The following is an 18,008-nucleotide window of genomic DNA, read 5'->3' as shown; positions in this document are numbered from 1 at the left end:
AAAGGAAATTCATTTACCCTACGTGTCTTTTCATTTGACCTAATTGAAATGTCATGGCAAGATACAGGACTTAAAAACCTAACATACGTGATTAAGATCAGGGCTTCAGAGGAGCTGAGAGAAGATTGCTTGCTTGGACTCATTGAAAATATCAATCAGAAATTTGCACTAAACCAACCAAACAATTAGCCATTTACATTCTTATAGCTCTTAGGCACTTCAGAGACTAAGTGGCAAAATGAATGGAGCTGAGTCCCAACTATCACTCTTTCCAATAATCCTGTGGTTTTCTGAAATCCCAGGCAATGATATTTACCAATTTTTAAGTAAAACAAGCAAACGCTCCAAACCCTCTATCATCAAATATGAATGCCACACAAGTCACTAAGTTGGGAAACAGGGATGGTTTCTCACTGTACCTCCAAGTACTAGTAAATACCAAATAATAGAATTAATGCAAGGGAAGAGACACATGTATACAAAAATTAAGAGAGAGAGAGAGAAAGAGTAAGGAAGTATAGACAATAAAGACATGTGGACTAATGAAGCCCTTACATCTCAAGCCCCAAGCCCTGTCCCCTTCTCAATGCAAACCTGTTGTGTGGAGCAGAGGAAAACGAACTCTTACCCTGGAGCCCATCTTGGTGCGAGGAGCCGGCCGCTGCTGCGGGAGGTGGTGTGGTCTGCAGCCACTGCTCCCAGAGGATTTATGATTACCTTTTATCAGAAGAGGATATGAGTGTCCCTCTTCCGTGGAGATTTAATTGGAACCTCAAACAAGTTTCATTCAGCCCTGCAGCTCCCTCTGCGTCAGAGCAGGCCGGTGGGGTGGGCTGAGGGGGACTGGGAGGAGAGAGGCAGGAGTGTTTATCTGCGGCAGAGGCACCGGCTCTCCAGGCTTTCATCAACGCTTATCTCTCTCCAAGCACCTTAACTCTTGCCTGGGTCTGAGCACACTGAATGTGCCTCCCTCGGACTGCACAGCCCTCTCCTCCATGGGGGAAGCCCTCTCTGCCTTGGCGGCGGGTGGTTATGAGGCGCAGTGAACAGATTCATCACTGGGCGGCAAGGCTGGCTTCGTTAAATGGCCCTGGGAGATGCATTTATAAAATATGTAATAGTCTAGGTCTTGGACTACTCTCCAATGACTGATGGCCAATGACAGCCCTTCCCTGTGCAGTTATGCTGTCTACTTTATCTCCAGGGACAAGGAGATGTTTCTTGGACCAACGAGGATGGTTTCTCATAGTCAAAGCTGGATTAAATATGATATCCATGCATGGGTGAGGTACTGCAAATGCCATTTACAATGTGATCTCTTTTCTTCCATAATTTCAATTTTCTTAAACTTTTGACACTTTGCTCCTTGATTTCTTTTTTGAACCAAACCTGATACCATCATTCATTCAGGATGCAGAGATTTACTGCAGAGAAAGAAAAGAAATCCTAAACATATTCCCCTTCTCTCTGCTGGCACGTAGATCTGCCATTGAGGCTATTTATCTGCCTTCTGCATGGCCAAATCTATTGCTAATAACGTGAGATGAGTACATCCTACCAAGGAATTCCCTGGGTGTGCATTAGAGCAGAAGCTGAAGCCTTTAAATATATTTCATGAGCTGAGAATTGAATGTCTAGGCCTGGAAATTACTTTCTAAATATCTGCGAAGTAGTCAGAGAATGAGCAGTGCAGCACTACCATCTACTGAGGGAGCTCAGAATTGCTCAGCTGTACCTTGAGCTCTGAGTAGAAAATAATTTAGATTCTCCTTCAGGTGAGGAGGGGCATGTGGAGACAGTTATTATCTTTTTCTTTTGTAGGCCCCAAGGTCAGGGGGCAGTTGAAGGAGATTGCAGTGTCGTGTCACTTGTTTCACAGGGATGATGGGAAAGCTTACTCAGATGTGCTTTGGAAGTGTTTCCATGTGTCTGTCAGATTTTTCCAGGCAGTTCTCTTCCAGATATTTTTTTTTTTTTTTAACCATTATAAACGTTTGCCATGAATTTTTCATTCAATAACCCTACGGAAAAAAAATGACTACAATTTTCTTCCTGGCCAGACTGAGGTAGTAAAGTATAGTGAACATTTCTGATGTAATGAAAAGTATAAGAGAATTTATGGGCTGTCTCAAGGCCCAGCATAGGATGTGCGCCTGAAAAACTGCTGATAGCAGACCTCACGCCGGCTCTGCAGGCTGATTGCAATTCCGGTGAATTCAGACGACAGCAGGCTTCGCTGGGCGAGATTGCTCTCTGCTGCTGACTCACCTCAAAGGTGCAGTGAAATACATCTGCTGTGTGGCGAGGGCTGCCGCGTACCAGCACAGAGCAGCATTTTACAAACCAGCGTGAGACAAATGGCTTATAGATGTAACGCCACCAGCCTGGGGTCGGGTGAACACGACAGCATAAACACAGATTGGAACAGGCACCCATAAAATCATACTTTGCTTTAAAGTCACTCCCTGCTAATATTTCCTTTACCAGGAGGTTTCTCCTACCCCGCACAGGAGCCGCTGCCCTGGCAGTGGCTGCTGCCCGTTGCCTTACGCTCTCCGGTGGGTGAATTTCCATTGTCAAATGCTATTTTGTTGTTAGTCCATGAGGCAAATTTTCTCAGCCTGTGAGACTAGTTAAGAACTGAATAAAAATACCGAGAACAGAGAATGGTCTGTTTTGAGCGGTTGGAGTTTGCATCCCTGGGCCACCTTTTAAGCTGGGCTTTGAATGCAGGTGGAAGCAGTTTGCAAAGTGGTGCTGGCTGAAGTAACCCTTGAGGCTGCCATTTAGCGAGTCCTGCTGCTTTGTATTTTAAGTCCTTTCAACTATTGACAAACAGGAGAGCTCGGTAATTTGCTCAAGGTCATGTTGCGTTAGAAGGAGAGCTGAAACCTGGCCAAAGCCTTCCAGTTTTGTGTTTAATCCACTTGACGGCATTTTCCCTTTGTCTGGGGATTATTTATTGTGTTTACTCCCCCCTTAGCCAAACAGTTTCTTGTGCGATTGTTAAGTTTTTTTCCATCAGTCTCACCAGTCCCTGGTACTTTGTTGCTCCTTCAACCAAGCACAGAATTGCCAATGTCTCTTTAAAAACATATTCCCCTGAAGTATTTCTAGTTTTAATGTAGAAGAACATAGAATGTTGTTTTATAACATCAAATAATTCTGTCTCACTGCTAAGCCGGGAGGAGAACAAATGGCAACTATTAAAATGTAACATGTATGAAGAGATACATAACCCATAAGGAAATAGAAGGTTGAAAGACAAATGGTTTTCTGGAAAAAGGTGTTTATAAGTAACCCACTATCCTTTTCTTATCTAAGGTTTAGGGGGTAAGGCATCTCGTTCTGTCCTTTAAACAATTGTACCAGTCAGCCCTTGATGTGGCACCAGTGCAAGTGGGGTGTTTCCATCGACAGCCCTGTCTCATTGCCAGATCCTACTGTATTTCTTATCTCCTATCTCCCCTAAGCAGGTACCGTTACACCCTTAGATCAAAGCGCTGGTTTTAGGTGAAGTGTATCCATGAGAACACGGCTGAGGTGTGAGGACACTCATGGAGGTTGGGGGACACCAACCCCCCCACCGGAGCACTGCTGAGCTGGGGCAGCGGGGCAGAGACAGCCCCAAATGCCCCTTGTGCCCCTGGCCCGGGGCTGGGGATGGCCGTGCTGGGGGGTGCCTGGGCAGGAGCCCAGGGCTCTGCTTTCCTTTTATGGCAGAATTACTCCTTTTCTTGTGTTCTCAGCCATTTAACCCTTCTGTCAATTCATTTATTAATTAGCCTGCTTTCTCTCCCTTTTCCCCCCTCTTCATCCTTTTTCTCTTTTTCTTCTTTCCTCTTTTTTATTTTTCTCTTTTTGTCTTTCATCTTCTTTTTCTTCTCATTCCTTTCCCCCTTTCCCTTTCCTCCTTTTCTTCTTTCTCTTGCTCTTCCTTTTCCTTTCCCTTTCCCCTTTCCCTTCCCTCGTTTCCTTTTCCCCTTTTCCTTTTCCCCTCTTCCTTTTCCCTTTTTCCTTGTCCCTTTTCCTTTTCCTGACACCTTTTCCATTTTTCCTCTTCCTTTCCCCTTTTCCTTTTCCTTTTCCTTTTCCTTTTCCTTTTCCTTTTCCTTTTCCTTTTCCTTTTCCTTTTCCTTTTCCTTTTCCTTTTCCTTTTCCTTTTCCTTTTCCTTTTCCCCATTTTCCTTTTCCTTTTCCCCATTTTCCTTTTCCTTTTCCCCATTTTCCTTTTCCTTTTCCCCTTTTCCTTTTCCCCTTTTCCCTTCCCCTTTCCCCCTCCCTTTCCCCCCTCCCGCCGTGCCCCCCCCAGCACCCCGGTCAGCTCCCGCTGCCGCCCCGTTCCGGCGGGCGGGGCCCTGCGCGGGCGGCGCTATATCAGCGCATGCGCGGCGGGGCGTGGGGGGCCGGGGCGGCGGAGAAGATGGCGGCGGTGCGGGCGGTGCGGGGGCTGGTGAACGGCGCCGGGCCCGGCGGGCCGCGGGAGCAGGTGGCGGCCCTCACCCGCGACTACCTCTCGCAGCCGCGCCTCAGTGAGTGCGGGGCCCGCGGCGGGAGGGGCTCCCCGGGGCGGGAGGGGCTTCCCGGGGCGCCGCGGAGGGGGGCCCGGCCCGGGTGGGCCGCACGCCAAGGCCGGGCCGCGCCGGAGCCGGGCGGGCGATACCAGCAGCGGGGCCGCTCCGTGCGGCAGCTCCTGCGGGGTGCGGGGGGGTCGGAGCGGGGGGGCTGCAGGCCGGCGGCCCGCTCGAGTCGGGCTTTTAACGGCAGCGGGTGCCGCAGTGGGGCCGTGCACGGCCCGGTCCGCCCTGAGCACCGGAATCGGGCACTCGCCGGTCCACGGGCCTGTTGCCCGCTGGCCATCGCGGTGTCCTTCGGGAACAGCCGCGTGAGGAGCAGGAACTGGGAACTGCTGTGAGCTGGCGGTGCTGCGGGTTCTGTTCCTGTAAAACGAATTTGAGAAATCTGGTGGAAAAGGGGAAATACAGTAGCCTTGTAAAAACCCCGTATTGCAGTGTAGTAGGGGGAAGTCAGAGTTGTCTGAAGGTGCGGGTTTTTTTTCCTGGCCTGTTTTTTGATCCAGGGAGTCATTACCCGGGTGACTCTGCCTGCACCCCCGCGCAGGCTGCGGACGTACGAGGTGGCAGCCGGGCAGCTGCTCTGCGGTGGTTTCTTTGAAAACGTCGGTCTGGTTTGAAAGCCAACTCGGTCGTTACAATTCCTGCTCCCCCAAGGCTTACGGTGGAGCGGAGGCTCCTGGCAAGGCTGGAGCTGAGCTCACTTCATATTCAGTTCGTGTTTTTCTGTGTAGATTTTGGCTTTTGCCCAACCTGACATCGCTTGCAGGCTAGATATGAAAAACACTTCTGTTGCTTTTTGTTTGTCATAGAACTGGTTGATCTCACTGGAAACGGGAATTTTGAGGCAGTGGCGAGCGGCCTTCAAGGGGAATTGATGCAGATTGATGTCAAGGAACTGTTTTCTTGCAGACAAAGCGAGGAGTGTAAGCCCCTTCCCGTTGGCTGAGGAGGAAGTGCTCATGAGACAGTCATGAGATGAAGTGCTTTGCTCAAGATAATGTTTTCCATTTCTTGTTGACAGTGGGTTGCAAACACTTGCAGTCTAAGCAGAGTCCTCTTCGTAGCATGATGTCTGTGCAGTTCTCCTTGCTCGGGTGAATGGAGCAGGACTTTGACAAGAGTTAAAACTCAGAAATAGGAGTTCCAGCCTTAGACCATTTTACACACCCAGTGACCCTCAAACCTTATCTAATGCAGTTGTGATTGTTGCTGTTTAAGAGATTACATTGCAACAGTTCAAACTGTTTGCTTCAGTGTAAATACCACGTTGTTGACAGTCTAGACAACGCGCGGTGATTGTGCCAGACCCGGGCAGGCTGAAGTGGCTCAGCCAGGTGATTCCCTGTGGCCTGGTGCTGGTGGAATTTGTGATCTTTCCAGTACCACGAGTGCCCGTTTCCTCTGCCTTGCAGCGTGACCAGGAAGGGGTGTTGGTGTCTCTCCTGTTCTGTAAAGCCTCCACTTGCTCATTTTTTCCCCTCCCAGGGATAAGTGATTAACAGTCACTCTCTTGGTCACTGCTCCTTGTGACCCTGATAAAGCTTTGACTCAAGGTTACTTTTAACTGTGGATCAAGTGATGCTGGGCTCTAGCTGGGACACCAGCGTGTCCTTGGAGCAAGGCAGGAGGCCTCTTTACTACCTTTTCACAGCTTTTCTCGGGGCTGGTAGCAGAGTGAAGAATTCTGGGCACACAGTACCTCAGAAGTTGTATGTAGTGCTAATGCTTGAGCTGCTGATGTTTAAGACAGGAGCCTTCTGATGAGCCAGCTGGCTGTGGCATTCGATCAGGTGTCAACCCTTAGGTTAAACCAGGATAACCCAAGAGTAGGAGGAGTGTGGCTAAGGTGAAATTCAACCTTTTGCAGTGTAGTGCATTGACCTTTTCTCAGGAGACAGGAAAGGTGTTACAAGGTTTCCTTTTAGCACTGTGCCAAAACCCACAACGTACTGTAGAAGCTCTGCTGATCAGCTTTTGAGCATGAGATCTTCTTGCTTTGCCAAGTCCAGGCTTTCACATGGGCTGTTCCAGTGTTATGGAGCAGGACGATTCTGTGGTTAAAAAACCAAACCTTGAAGTTGAGTGTTGATACTAAGGTCTTCTCACAGTTGGACATAACTATCAGTGACACCCGTGATTGCTCCTTTATCACAAATTTCAGATGTTGTTATCCCTGATTTTTAAAGATCTTGCAATTGTGTATCTTCCTTAACTTCAAATGTCAACCTTACATAGTGTTGGTGTTTCTGGTGGCATTCAAATTACCCCTGGATGTAAGCTTGCATCAGTGAATTTCTGTGACAGACAAGAAAAAGGCAGTATTATATATCTTAACATTACCTCAGGTGCATTGCAAGTAAAGGCAAAAAGTGCTGGCCACACACTTCAGTACCTAATCCTTCCTGTAGAGTTCATAACAACCATAGAAGTGGTACAGAGCTGGGCCCAAAATCTGCAAACTTGGGCCTGGTGATAGGGATGAAACTTTGAAAACTTTATGTAGGATATTTCAGATGGTCTGAGGAAGTACCTGACTTGTGGCTTGCTTTCTTTCAGCTTATAAAACCGTGTCGGGTGTGAATGGTCCCCTGGTTATCTTGGATCAAGTTAAGGTAAAGTTTCAGGTTCTTGATGAATGAAACTTTTTGAGGGAAGGTTTACAAGAAAAGCTGTCGCAGGTTAAATCCAGACTGTTGTGAAATTCATGGGTCCACCGAGCAATTTTAATACAAGATATGTTTCTGACTGCTGAGAGAAATGACAATATGCAAATTGCTGTAAGGAGAGTTGTTGGGACTGTTGGGGGAAAGAAAGGAAACAGTGTTTCAGTTTTACCAAAATCCTCAAAATGTTGTCTAAACTTGAATGCAGAAACATACCTATTCGCTCTGTTCTTGACCTTTTTGTTACCAAAGCACGAGTGTTCTGTAAAAGGGACCTGTAAACCATTTTGGCTTGTTTTCACATTACTGGGCAGTTACTGTTGAAGGTGAGCAGCTGGTGCTGTCCAAGCAACAACCAGCTTTCTCTTCCTGTTGTCAGATGCCACATCGTGGCTTTCCGTTAGTATTTCAGGACTACTGGGGTGTTTGGAACGGGTTCTGTTAGGTCTTTCTGCGGCCTCTAACTCTGAGGAAATGTTGTATAGTCCCTGTAAAAATGACGTTAGCCTGATAAATTTTAATTGCCTTGGAATGAGTTTTGTTCTGATGATAAAATTGTTTTTAAAAATAGAGTAGCTGTTAAGCTTAAGCTTGCTTGAAATTGATAACTTGTTTCACGACTCTTTAATGCTTTCCACCATCTTTCTTGCTCATCTTCAGTTTCCTAGGTACGCAGAGATTGTCCACTTGACTCTTCCTGATGGCACAAGAAGAAGTGGGCAGGTTCTGGAAGTCAGTGGCTCCAAAGCTGTGGTTCAGGTACGACTAGGGACAGGAGTGTCTCTTATTGCACAGAAAACAATTTTATTAATCAGCATGTGTCTGAGCCACGTCAGATCTATTTTGTGATGTGTTCTTCTGGTACTGTAAATTAAAAAAAAACCAAATTACCTACTTATTCCAAGTGCAAGTGGCATGAATAATTTTAGAAGATTGAAAACTGGAGTACGGTGACATTTTTTTATTTGCATCCCTCCCTAGATTTCTTTGCTGCTAGATTAAAGGAGTTGTACTGTAATTGTGCACTATTAGATTCAAGATCAACTCCTGTGCTATGTGGGTGCAGGTATTTCTTCTAAGCAGCTGTCTCTTGTTAATATTAATTATTCTTATCTGAAGAACTTTACCCTGTTGGCGAAGGGAGATACTTGAGATCAAGGGGATGGCACCAGGTTTGTTGGTTGCTGCTGATACACTTCATCAATTTTGTTTAAAGTAGGTTTTTATGTGATGCTTTGTAGCAGCTCTTGAAATTCTTTGCTTGCAGAGGACTGCCTTTTTTTCTGCCCTGTGACTGATCAAGTTCTCAAGCTGTGAAGCAGCATTCTAGTGTGTTATTTTGTAAAGCACAATATTTAGTCCTTTCTCCTGTTTTTTTTTCTTCTTCTGGTATATTTACAGGTATTTGAAGGAACTTCAGGTATTGATGCTAAGAAAACGTCTTGTGAGTTTACGGGGGATATTCTTCGAACCCCTGTCTCTGAGGATATGCTTGGTAAGTACTTGCATAATGCTTTGAAGAATGAACAGACTTATCACATGCTAACTTATTTTCACAGTAACTTACATTTTGATTTTACTGCTGTTTCTTGTAGGCAGAGTATTTAATGGATCAGGAAAACCTATAGACAGAGGCCCCATTGTTTTGGCTGAAGATTTTCTTGACATAATGGGTATGTTCTTAATCCATTCCTGGTGTGGAATTAAATACAAATCTGGTGGTTACAATAGATTTGATTTTGAATGTAGGCTCTAATTGTTAGGCAGAGTTTAATCTTGTTTTTAATCTTGTTTTTAAGTATGTGTGGGCATCAAACTCAAATCAAATTTACACAAGTGGTACAAAATTTATACAGGAGGTAGCAGAAAATAACTGTTTTCTGTGATGTTTGGAAGCTGTTCTTCCAAGTATTTGTAGACTATCATAATTATACAGCCTCCAAAGATAAAAAGCCAATAAGCTGACAGGCTTTTCTTGAAAGCACTCTTACCATTTACATGACCACAGAACGCCAGAGTCCTGGGATCTACAAAAGGCTCAGGACCAGGAGCACGTAAAGATTTGTTGGCCTAATGGTGGGGTTTGCACCTTTTGAGATGAGCCTCAGATCAGTGCTCCAGGTCAGTGGTCTGATTGAGCCTCAAACATGTACATGGAATAACATGTGTTCTCTTAAAAACTACGACAGGTCAGCCAATCAATCCCCAGTGTCGTATCTACCCAGAAGAAATGATCCAGACTGGCATTTCTGCTATAGATGGTATGAACAGTATTGCCAGGGGCCAGAAAATCCCCATATTCTCAGCTGCTGGCTTGCCCCACAATGAGGTGAGTACCCAAAGCTACTCTCTAAACAGTTAGTGGCTTGCATTTCGCTGAGGTTAAAAAGTAAACCAAGTTAAATTCTGTGTAATAGCATCAAATATACAGACGGACTGAAACACTTTTTCCCCTAGATTGCAGCTCAGATCTGTCGCCAAGCTGGCTTGGTGAAGAAATCCAAAGATGTGATGGACTACAGTGAAGAGAACTTTGCCATTGTGTTTGCTGCTATGGGTGTAAGTCATTACTAATGGAGAAAAATGATGCTTGACTAATAAATAAGCCAATGCTAGGAGTAGCTGAGCATCACTTTTTTGAAAGTATTTTAAGTAGGTCTTACGTATGTAACTAAAAGTGCTGAATTGGTTGGCTGAATGGCTGAAAATCCCAAATGGCCAGAAGTACTGTAACTATGTGTCTGATCAGGATAAAATACCCTAATCTCTAGCCTGGAATTCTAGAAATAACTCATTCTTCTAGAAATAACTCATTACGTTGGGAATGTAGGGGAGTCTTCATGATAGAGAGCTTTGCTTATGGATTATTAATGTGGTGGTTAGACCTTAATACAATGCAAAAATGTAGTAACTTAAAATCTGGTCTGGAACTGATGCCATAATGTTGTGATTTAGGTGAACATGGAAACTGCTCGGTTCTTCAAATCAGACTTTGAGGAAAATGGGTCCATGGACAACGTGTGTCTGTTCCTGAATTTGGCCAATGATCCAACGTAAGTAGTTGTTGGGGAAAAGGCTGAGGAGAACAAGTAAACGGGAAGCTGAAGCCTCACTGGTGTCCTGCCAGCTGTCACTTACGTTGACATTTTGCAGCGAAGTTGAGGATGACGTGCTCGTACTCCAGTTGGTAGCAGGTTTCTAGAGAGTTTTAAAGTCTTTGTAACTTCAGACTGTTACCTTGCAGCCTTAAAGTGCTTGTCATAAATACTGCCACGCTGTTCTGTTTCAGCATTGAACGCATTATCACACCTCGTCTAGCTCTCACGACAGCGGAGTTCTTGGCATATCAGTGTGAGAAGCACGTGTTGGTCATTCTGACAGATATGAGCTCCTACGCGGAGGCTCTGCGAGAGGTACGCATTTATTAACTCGCGTGCTGGGTGTTGGCAGAAAGGGTTTGTAGTATGAAGTGAGAATGTAAACTTTTGCTTAAGCTGTTATAGTAGTAGTCATTACAGTGTTCTTAACTAGCCAGTGAGGCTTTTAGTTATTCATTGCCTCTGTGATAGCTGAACTTACCTGACTGGTGGCACTCAGCCGTTGGATATTATAGTACCAGATTTGGAACATCTCATCATACGTGGTTGTGGTGACGTACTTCTCTTAACAGGGAGTTGTCTCGCTGTGTTTTAGTATCACCTGCAGGAAGAGGTACTTTAAGTCACTTGTGTAGTTTAATTAGGGGAGACAGCAGGTCTGTGTGAGTGATCTGACTTCTTGGAAACGTTTTTCTGGATTGCCTCAGGTTTCAGCAGCTAGAGAGGAAGTGCCTGGCCGCCGTGGTTTCCCGGGTTACATGTACACCGACTTGGCTACTATATATGAGCGTGCTGGGCGTGTGGAAGGCAGAAATGGCTCCATTACTCAGATTCCTATTCTTACCATGCCCAATGATGGTGAGTTATTTTCAAGTGTTTTTGATAAATAGCCCTTTAAAGGACTCCTTTAGAGCAATCTGCATTATTTGGGACACGCAGCGAGATAGGAGGTCCTGTGGCCTTTAGGTTTCCATTTGAATATTGCAGTTCTCAGCTGCCTTCTCCGTCTGTATTGCCACCAGAAATGCTTTGCCCGTTTCAGACTTCAGGACTGTTTTCCAGCCCCCTGTCAGTGCTCACAGCTCTAATCCTCACATAAGAGCATGTAGCGATATGTGGGGGCACTGACTGATGGCATTTTACTTCTGAAGTCACTTAATGGCGAAAACTTGCCGCATCAGAGCTAGAATGGATATAAAAGGTCTGAAAACTGTCAAAACTTTTTTTCCCCACAGATATTACTCATCCTATCCCTGACTTGACTGGATATATCACTGAGGGACAGATCTACGTGGATAGGCAGCTGCATAACAGACAGGTGTGTACCACACCAGTTAGAACATATTTAAGATTACTCAGTACTTTGTAAAGTATTAATGTTGAAATTCTTGGATGTGTTTTTCCTCCAGATTTACCCGCCTATTAACGTCTTGCCCTCCTTGTCTCGACTGATGAAGTCAGCTATTGGAGAGGGCATGACCAGGAAGGATCATGCAGATGTGTCCAACCAGCTGGTATGTAGAAACCTCTTCAGAGAAGCAGAATCGTGTTTCAAATAGACATTTTACTAAACAGCCTGTAAAGGGAATGCCAAACAGCAATTGAGAACACTCCTGAGGCTGCTTTAAAGCACTGAGTGTTTAGTGAGCCCCTTTGTTTGAGTTCGAACAGAACTTGTTACGTGGATGATCAAGGTAACAGCACTTCTGTTTCTCCCTTCTAGTACGCCTGCTACGCTATCGGAAAGGATGTGCAGGCTATGAAGGCTGTAGTTGGTGAGGAAGCTCTTACCTCAGATGATCTTCTTTACCTGGAGTTTCTGCAGAAGTTTGAGAAGAACTTCATTGCTCAGGGTGAGTGTTTCTGAACATCCCAGTACACCGTAACACCTAGAAGGTCTTGTCCTCAGATCTGCCTGGCAAGGAGACACTTTCCTGCCCCGTATTTCAGGCTGTGGTTGCTTTCTGCAGGTCCCTATGAAAACCGCACTGTTTACGAGACCTTGGACATTGGATGGCAGCTTTTGCGAATCTTCCCCAAGGAGATGTTGAAGAGAATTCCTCAGACCACACTGGCTGAATTCTATCCTCGAGATTCAACTGCGAAACACTAGCCACAGTTTCACCTCTAACTCCTTGCTCTGTGAAATGCTGTTTGTTTTCTTTTTCTATGTGTTGGTGTTTACTTGTCGCCCTTATGATTAAAACCAAGAATAGGTGACACTTGTGCCAGTGTTCCAATGTACACTGATACCAGTTTTTAAAATATCCCTTCTTCCAAAGCCTGGATCTTCAGGAAGATATTTAGGCCAGCTCTTACAAATGTGCAATAGCTCTCCTGAGGCTTATTTTTTGAACTGGACCTTTTGTAGACATTTTGAGGGAATGTCTTGAGGATTACCAGAAATTTGCAAATCTTTACTTTCAAACGAGGAGCACGTGGTTTAGAAAACCTGAAAGAGCAAATGTGAGTTCCTTTGTCCAAAGCATCTGCTCCATCTGATCGTACGCGGTTGCCGTGCTGCTGGTAGAACAGATGGCACTGTGCTGCCCTGCTGTCGCGCCTGAAGACCAGGCTAAGATGTGGAGAGCGTGGTGCAGGGCAACATACCTTTCTGAAAAATGCAAGTCACTGTTTTTTAACTGTGGTTTAAGATTCTTAAAGGTATGCGTGGACTGAGGACACGAGTAGGCATGCTAGGTGCTTTTCCACTAGCAAAGGATCTTTTCAGAGGTCACAGGCCGCTGCGTTGCTACCTGAAGGTAGCATGATAAGGCTTTATTACCAAATTAAAGGTTTTAAATTGAAGTTTGCAGAGTAAGCTTCCTACTTATCCATTTTTTTTCTTTGAATTCTGGAAATGCCAGAGACAGAAAACAGCAGCTAAAGCATTCTGAGATCAGTAGTGTCCCAACAGGCAAAACTATATGTAATTCAAGGCTTTGTGCTGCTACTGAAGGGGATTATGAGATGTGAAAAAAAACCTCTTCTACCTGACGCAGTTGTACTGGTGGGAGGTCAGCTTTTAAAGTATGTCTTGTACTAAATGATGCAACAGGAGAAAGCAGCTTGGTGTGTGAATGGATATTTTGAATTCTGTTATAAAGCATGCTCTAGGTGGCACTGGGTCCCGAGTCGTGTTTGAAACTGTTGTGGTTTGCACTCCAGGCACGGATTTGGCTAGCCAGGAGAGCTCAGCATTCCCAAACACTGCAAACTTGGCTAGTCAATTCAGTGTTGTTTTTTTCAAATTGGTTCAGACGAGGCTCCAAGCCCAGTGCTGGCAGGCTTTCTTGCTTTTTTCCAGGCTTAATGTAGTCTAAGCTCTGGTCTAGCTACCCAAAGCATGTTGCACCTCTCTAAACGCCTTCAGTGCTTGTCTAGGAAGGTGCTAACATGACTTGAACGATAGTGCACTACTTCCAGCTTTCCCTGACGTCTCCGATGTGCAGTTCTTTCTATAGTTTGTTCCGTGTTCTCTGTAACTTGGACGCAATAGCAACTTTATTCCAGTGCATTCCACCCTAAAGCTGTGTCAAGTCTATTTTTCTTGAGGTAGGGATGGGAGGTCGGAAGTGTTGGCATGAGAATACTTTAATGTAGAGAATATCTAAATAAATTAAATATGGAAGGTGTTGAACAATGTGGGAGCTTTTGTGATTCTGTGGTTTGGAAACAGCTTCAGGTCTTTCCGCAGTGGCTGAGATGTCCTTTGCCTGGTTACATGAATGAAACGACTTCCTAACGTGCTGAAAACTTTTCATTTCCATTTTGAGGTGTGCGGTGAGGGCCGCTTGAGCCACCCCCACATTACGACAAGAGGGTTTGTCCTTCGGTGTCAGGATGAAGGCTTTGTGCTGCGGGAGCAGGGGGGTGGTGCAGTCACGGGGAGAGGCTTTGCAGGAATGTTGGAGGTAACGCGATACCGCTGTGTCCGCATGCGCCAGGCTAGGAAACCTTAACAGGCTTCTTGAAAATGAGCTTTGGGCATATGTTGACTTTAAATTTCTGGATGAACAGTGCTAGTAAGGGTGAGGGGGGCCTGGGTAGATTTATTCAGGTGTTCTGTGCAGCCAGCCTGGGGCATGACTCTGCTTAAATTCCTGGTGTCGGTCCCTCTCTGTGAATTACTTGTACCAGTTTCCCTGCTTCAGGGGTGCAGCGCGGCTGGTGCGGGTGAGGCTGAGAACACTGTGAAACGGGGAGACCCAGGATCCTTCCCGATGTCCTCCAGAGAGTGGCGGCAAACCCAAACACACCTTCCTTTGAACAACGTGCACATCAAAACCAGTCACTTAATGAGGGAAGAAAGCACCTTTCTGCTGATTTTGCTGTTCATTTCTGAAGAGCCGTACCTTGATGTGCTGAGCTGCACCGACACCGTCTCCGTAAACAGAGTTTGTTCTGACTGATAAAAGCCTGAGGCTGTCTCGGGTCTTCTCCTGTTAAGTGTTGTGCTGTGCTATAATTGAGCTGTTTCTTGTACAGAAGTACAAGTCCTTGAGGTAGTAAAGACAGGAGCTCATTTTTTAAAGAACTCATTTAAATGTCCAAGCTGGTTCCTGCTGTATGTTTTTCACCAGTGGAGAGACTTAAGTTACAAATCCCATATCCTCAGTATTAATAATTGCTTTGATTGTCCCACAGAGATTGAAAGACTGTTCACTTAATGTGGTGGAAGAAGAGGAAGGAGGATCTAGTATGCTAAAAACATGTCTGATGGCTTAAATAAAAGTTGGGACAGGTGCTTTTGACTTTTTCTACCCATTTACCCCCTCAGTTACAGTTTGTTTTGAGGGAGAGAGCCTATGGTTAGGGCATGGGAATAACTTCATGAACAGGTTTTTGAAAAAACAGGCGCTCAGTAATTTTGAAAACATGAGTAAGAGGAGAAATTCCGAAGTCCAGTGAATTCCTGAAATCCTTCAGCAGGTGACAGGTTTTGGGGACAAAGGTTGAACAAGCATTCCTGAGCGTGGGTGAGTGCCTCTGATACCTGCATATGGATAACATGGCTCCTGAAATGTGCATGTTACAGAGCAAAGCAAAAGGAATTCTGTGATTAGGAGAATATTTATGGCAATTAAGCTCTAATTTGCAGCTGATGGGAGCAAAAAGGAAAGAATGAGATGGATATTGTGGCTTGGGGCAGGCTGCACAAGCAAGCCATGACAGCGTGGCTCAACCCGGGCCAGAGAGAGGTTTGGGATGAATAAAAATAGTGAGGGTGGCTTTGTGCCGGGGATAAAATAACTGTTGTCTGCAGCACCCAGGAGCTGCGTGCTCAGCCCGGCGAGCGCGGCGCCGGATGGAGCGTGGCAGCCACGCAGCGGCACTGCGCGCCCGGCCGGCAGCGAGCGGCCAGCGGATCCCTTCCCCTGTCAGCTGTGTTGCTGCAGTCCAGGAGGACAGGGCTGTTTCAGATCCTGTATCACCTGGAAATAAGGTTATTTTTTCAATTAAATGTTTAGGCAGCAGCACAAGAACTGCTACAGAAGTTATCAGACCTGCTGGAAGCAGCAGTGATGCTTTTCAGCTTGCTTGGATGGTGCTTGTGGGGACTGGGGGTAGGGCTGGCTCTGCTTCTCTTGGCTTTGTAAGGTTTTGTGCACAAAACCACCCTGCTGAGGCTCTTCAGCTCTTATCTGGGGGACTTAATTCAGGCTTACTTGCTGTTTAAACCTCTAGGACTGCTGGTTTAATGAGGCACGTATGTCTGGCAGAGGTATGGTGGCAACATCCAGCTCTGACCTGTCCCCTCGGCTCCCTCGACTCATGCACGTGAGTGGCTGCGCTGCCCGTGTCCTGCTGCTCCTCGCTGGCATCGCCTGAGCCTGCTCTCCTCCGGCTCTGCAGCCTCGAAACAGGGCAGAAATCTCTCATCTGCCTGGCTCGTGCTCCCCGACTGCTGGAGAAAATGCATCTGCCAACACAGACAGAACATCGCTGTCACCCTGTGCTCACAGGCACACTCCTGCGTGACGACAGACCCTGTCCTGCAGCCTGGAAGCTCCCAGGTAGCGACAAGGGCCCTGGAAGAGAGGAATGACAAAAACAGCTTTAGCTCCCGTCAGCTGGAGGCCCCGGGAGCAGGCTGGGGCTTGCAGCACGGCTGTCTTAGCACTGATCTGAGAACAGCCCTGTGCCGGAAAAATGGGGTGGGAAAGCAAAGAGACGTGCGGGGCTGGGAGGAGGGGGTGCCCCTCTGCGTGGCGTCGGGCCGGGCTGTGTGTCCCTTCCCGGCCAGGAGCGAGCAGCTCCTGACATGGCACTTAGCCGGACGCTAAACAAACAGCCTGATATTTCATGGCGTGGAGACAGCAGGTACCATGCTAAATGGGACGTGCTGATCTCCCAGCTGCTGCCTTAGTGCATTTACATGCTGTTTTCTTTTTTCTTTCTTTTTTTTTTTTGGTAATGACTAATGAGGACTGCCTGGGGGTCTTATCCCCCTTCGCCAACTGATGTCAGCCAGTCGGGTCCCTCGGAAAAGCACACGCCAGCTGTCGGCTCATTCAGGAGGGGAGGAGAGCAAACATTGGACACGTTTCCCCCACCCTGCCCCTTGGGTTTTCAGTTGGGACTGGCAGATGTAAGGCAGGGGAGCAGGCTGGTGGGGAGAGCTGCTGCAGGTTATTTGCACATCAAAAGCAGCTTTGCCTCTGACCCTCTATCACCCTGCGAGCACGAGGTGGCTCGATTTAATTGCTCTTTCAAAGGCAGCCCTGGTCTTGTGTCTGCTGAGATTTTAGGACTAACTCTGCCCCCCATAGCCAGAAACTGGTGCAGTGGCACCAGGGTGTTAAAAGAAGATGCAAATCAGCTTTTCTCTGTCTTGAAGCTTATTTGCATCCTCTGATTAGTTCAACAGCTAATTCAAACTCCTTCTGTTTGAGGACGGTTGGTGCTTGGGCAGCTGGAGCAGAGCGAACCCAAAGCACAGGCGAAGTGGGGAAACCCAGTGACTGTGGGGAGATGCACGAGCTGCTGCTGCTTCTCCTGGTTTGCCCCTCCAATGCCTCAGCCAACTGTGCCCCTTGTACTCAGACGCTTCCTCTGCCTGGGAGCCCCAGCATGTTCCACCATCCACAGAGGAAGTGCTGGGTGCCATGAGGCTTTACCCTGGTGTTATCAGGGCTTCTGCTCCTTCCTGAACCCTTGGGCATGGAGCAGCGGGGTTGCAGCAGGGACCTGGCTGCCTGGGCCATGGCTGTCCTCCACTGCTCAGCTTTCCTTGTGATCTCACAGCATCCTGACACCAGAGTCGTGCTTCTGATTGTGCAACAGCCCTACAAGGGCCAGGCACTGCCCACTACCCCATTCCTGCTGCTGCCTGAGGCAGAGGATGCTCTGAGCCCTGCCTGGGGGGAGGACACAGCTTTTTCTCATCAGTATTAGGCTTTTGCTGGAAAGGGGATGGGACCAACCCTCACCTGGTTTAATGGAAGAAGCATCCCAGGGTTCCCAGGGCTGTGGGTTTGGCTTCCCAGTGTCCTGGGCATTGCCAAGAAGCTGTCCTTATGGTGTGTGTGCCCTCTGGGATGCTGCTCTTGCTCCCAGACCTGCCCTGACTCTTCCTGCTGCTGCTCAGCTCCACTTCACTGTGCTGTGGCGTTTGCAATTTGGTTATGGCCTCTGCTGGACACAGATGTCCCCTGGGATAACAGCTG

General features: G+C 46.9%; 1 protein-coding gene across 1 annotated transcript; it reads left to right on the top strand.

Moving 5' to 3' along the window:
* Positions 1 to 4,388: 4,388 nt before the first annotated feature.
* ATP6V1B2 (ATPase H+ transporting V1 subunit B2) lies at positions 4,389 to 13,981 on the top strand. The gene is made up of 14 exons (XM_074808258.1): positions 4,389 to 4,532; positions 7,134 to 7,189; positions 7,901 to 7,999; positions 8,642 to 8,735; positions 8,836 to 8,913; positions 9,430 to 9,569; positions 9,698 to 9,799; positions 10,196 to 10,293; positions 10,530 to 10,653; positions 11,046 to 11,196; positions 11,574 to 11,656; positions 11,748 to 11,852; positions 12,062 to 12,191; positions 12,309 to 13,981. Exons 1-14 carry the CDS (start codon positions 4,424 to 4,426, stop codon positions 12,449 to 12,451), a joined length of 1,512 nt encoding a protein of 503 aa, XP_074664359.1. The 5' UTR covers positions 4,389 to 4,423; the 3' UTR covers positions 12,452 to 13,981.
* Positions 13,982 to 18,008: the final 4,027 nt, after the last annotated feature.

This window comes from Strix aluco, chromosome 28, assembly GCF_031877795.1.
Source record: "Strix aluco isolate bStrAlu1 chromosome 28, bStrAlu1.hap1, whole genome shotgun sequence".
NCBI classification, from domain to species: domain Eukaryota; kingdom Metazoa; phylum Chordata; class Aves; order Strigiformes; family Strigidae; genus Strix; species Strix aluco.
Note: the sequence above shows the minus strand (reverse complement) of the source record. Positions and strands in the feature narration are given on the sequence as shown.

Bases quoted from the DNA above. Each gene is read 5' to 3' on its own strand.
- ATP6V1B2 (XM_074808258.1), top strand. From the start codon at position 4,424: ATGGCGGCGGTGCGGGCGGTGCGGGGGCTGGTGAACGGCGCCGGGCCC. The intron at 8,736-8,835 runs GTAAGTACTTGC...TGTTTCTTGTAG, and splicing joins TGTCTCTGAGGATATGCTTG to GCAGAGTATTTAATGGATCA. The intron at 11,197-11,573 runs GTGAGTTATTTT...TTTTCCCCACAG, and splicing joins TCTTACCATGCCCAATGATG to ATATTACTCATCCTATCCCT.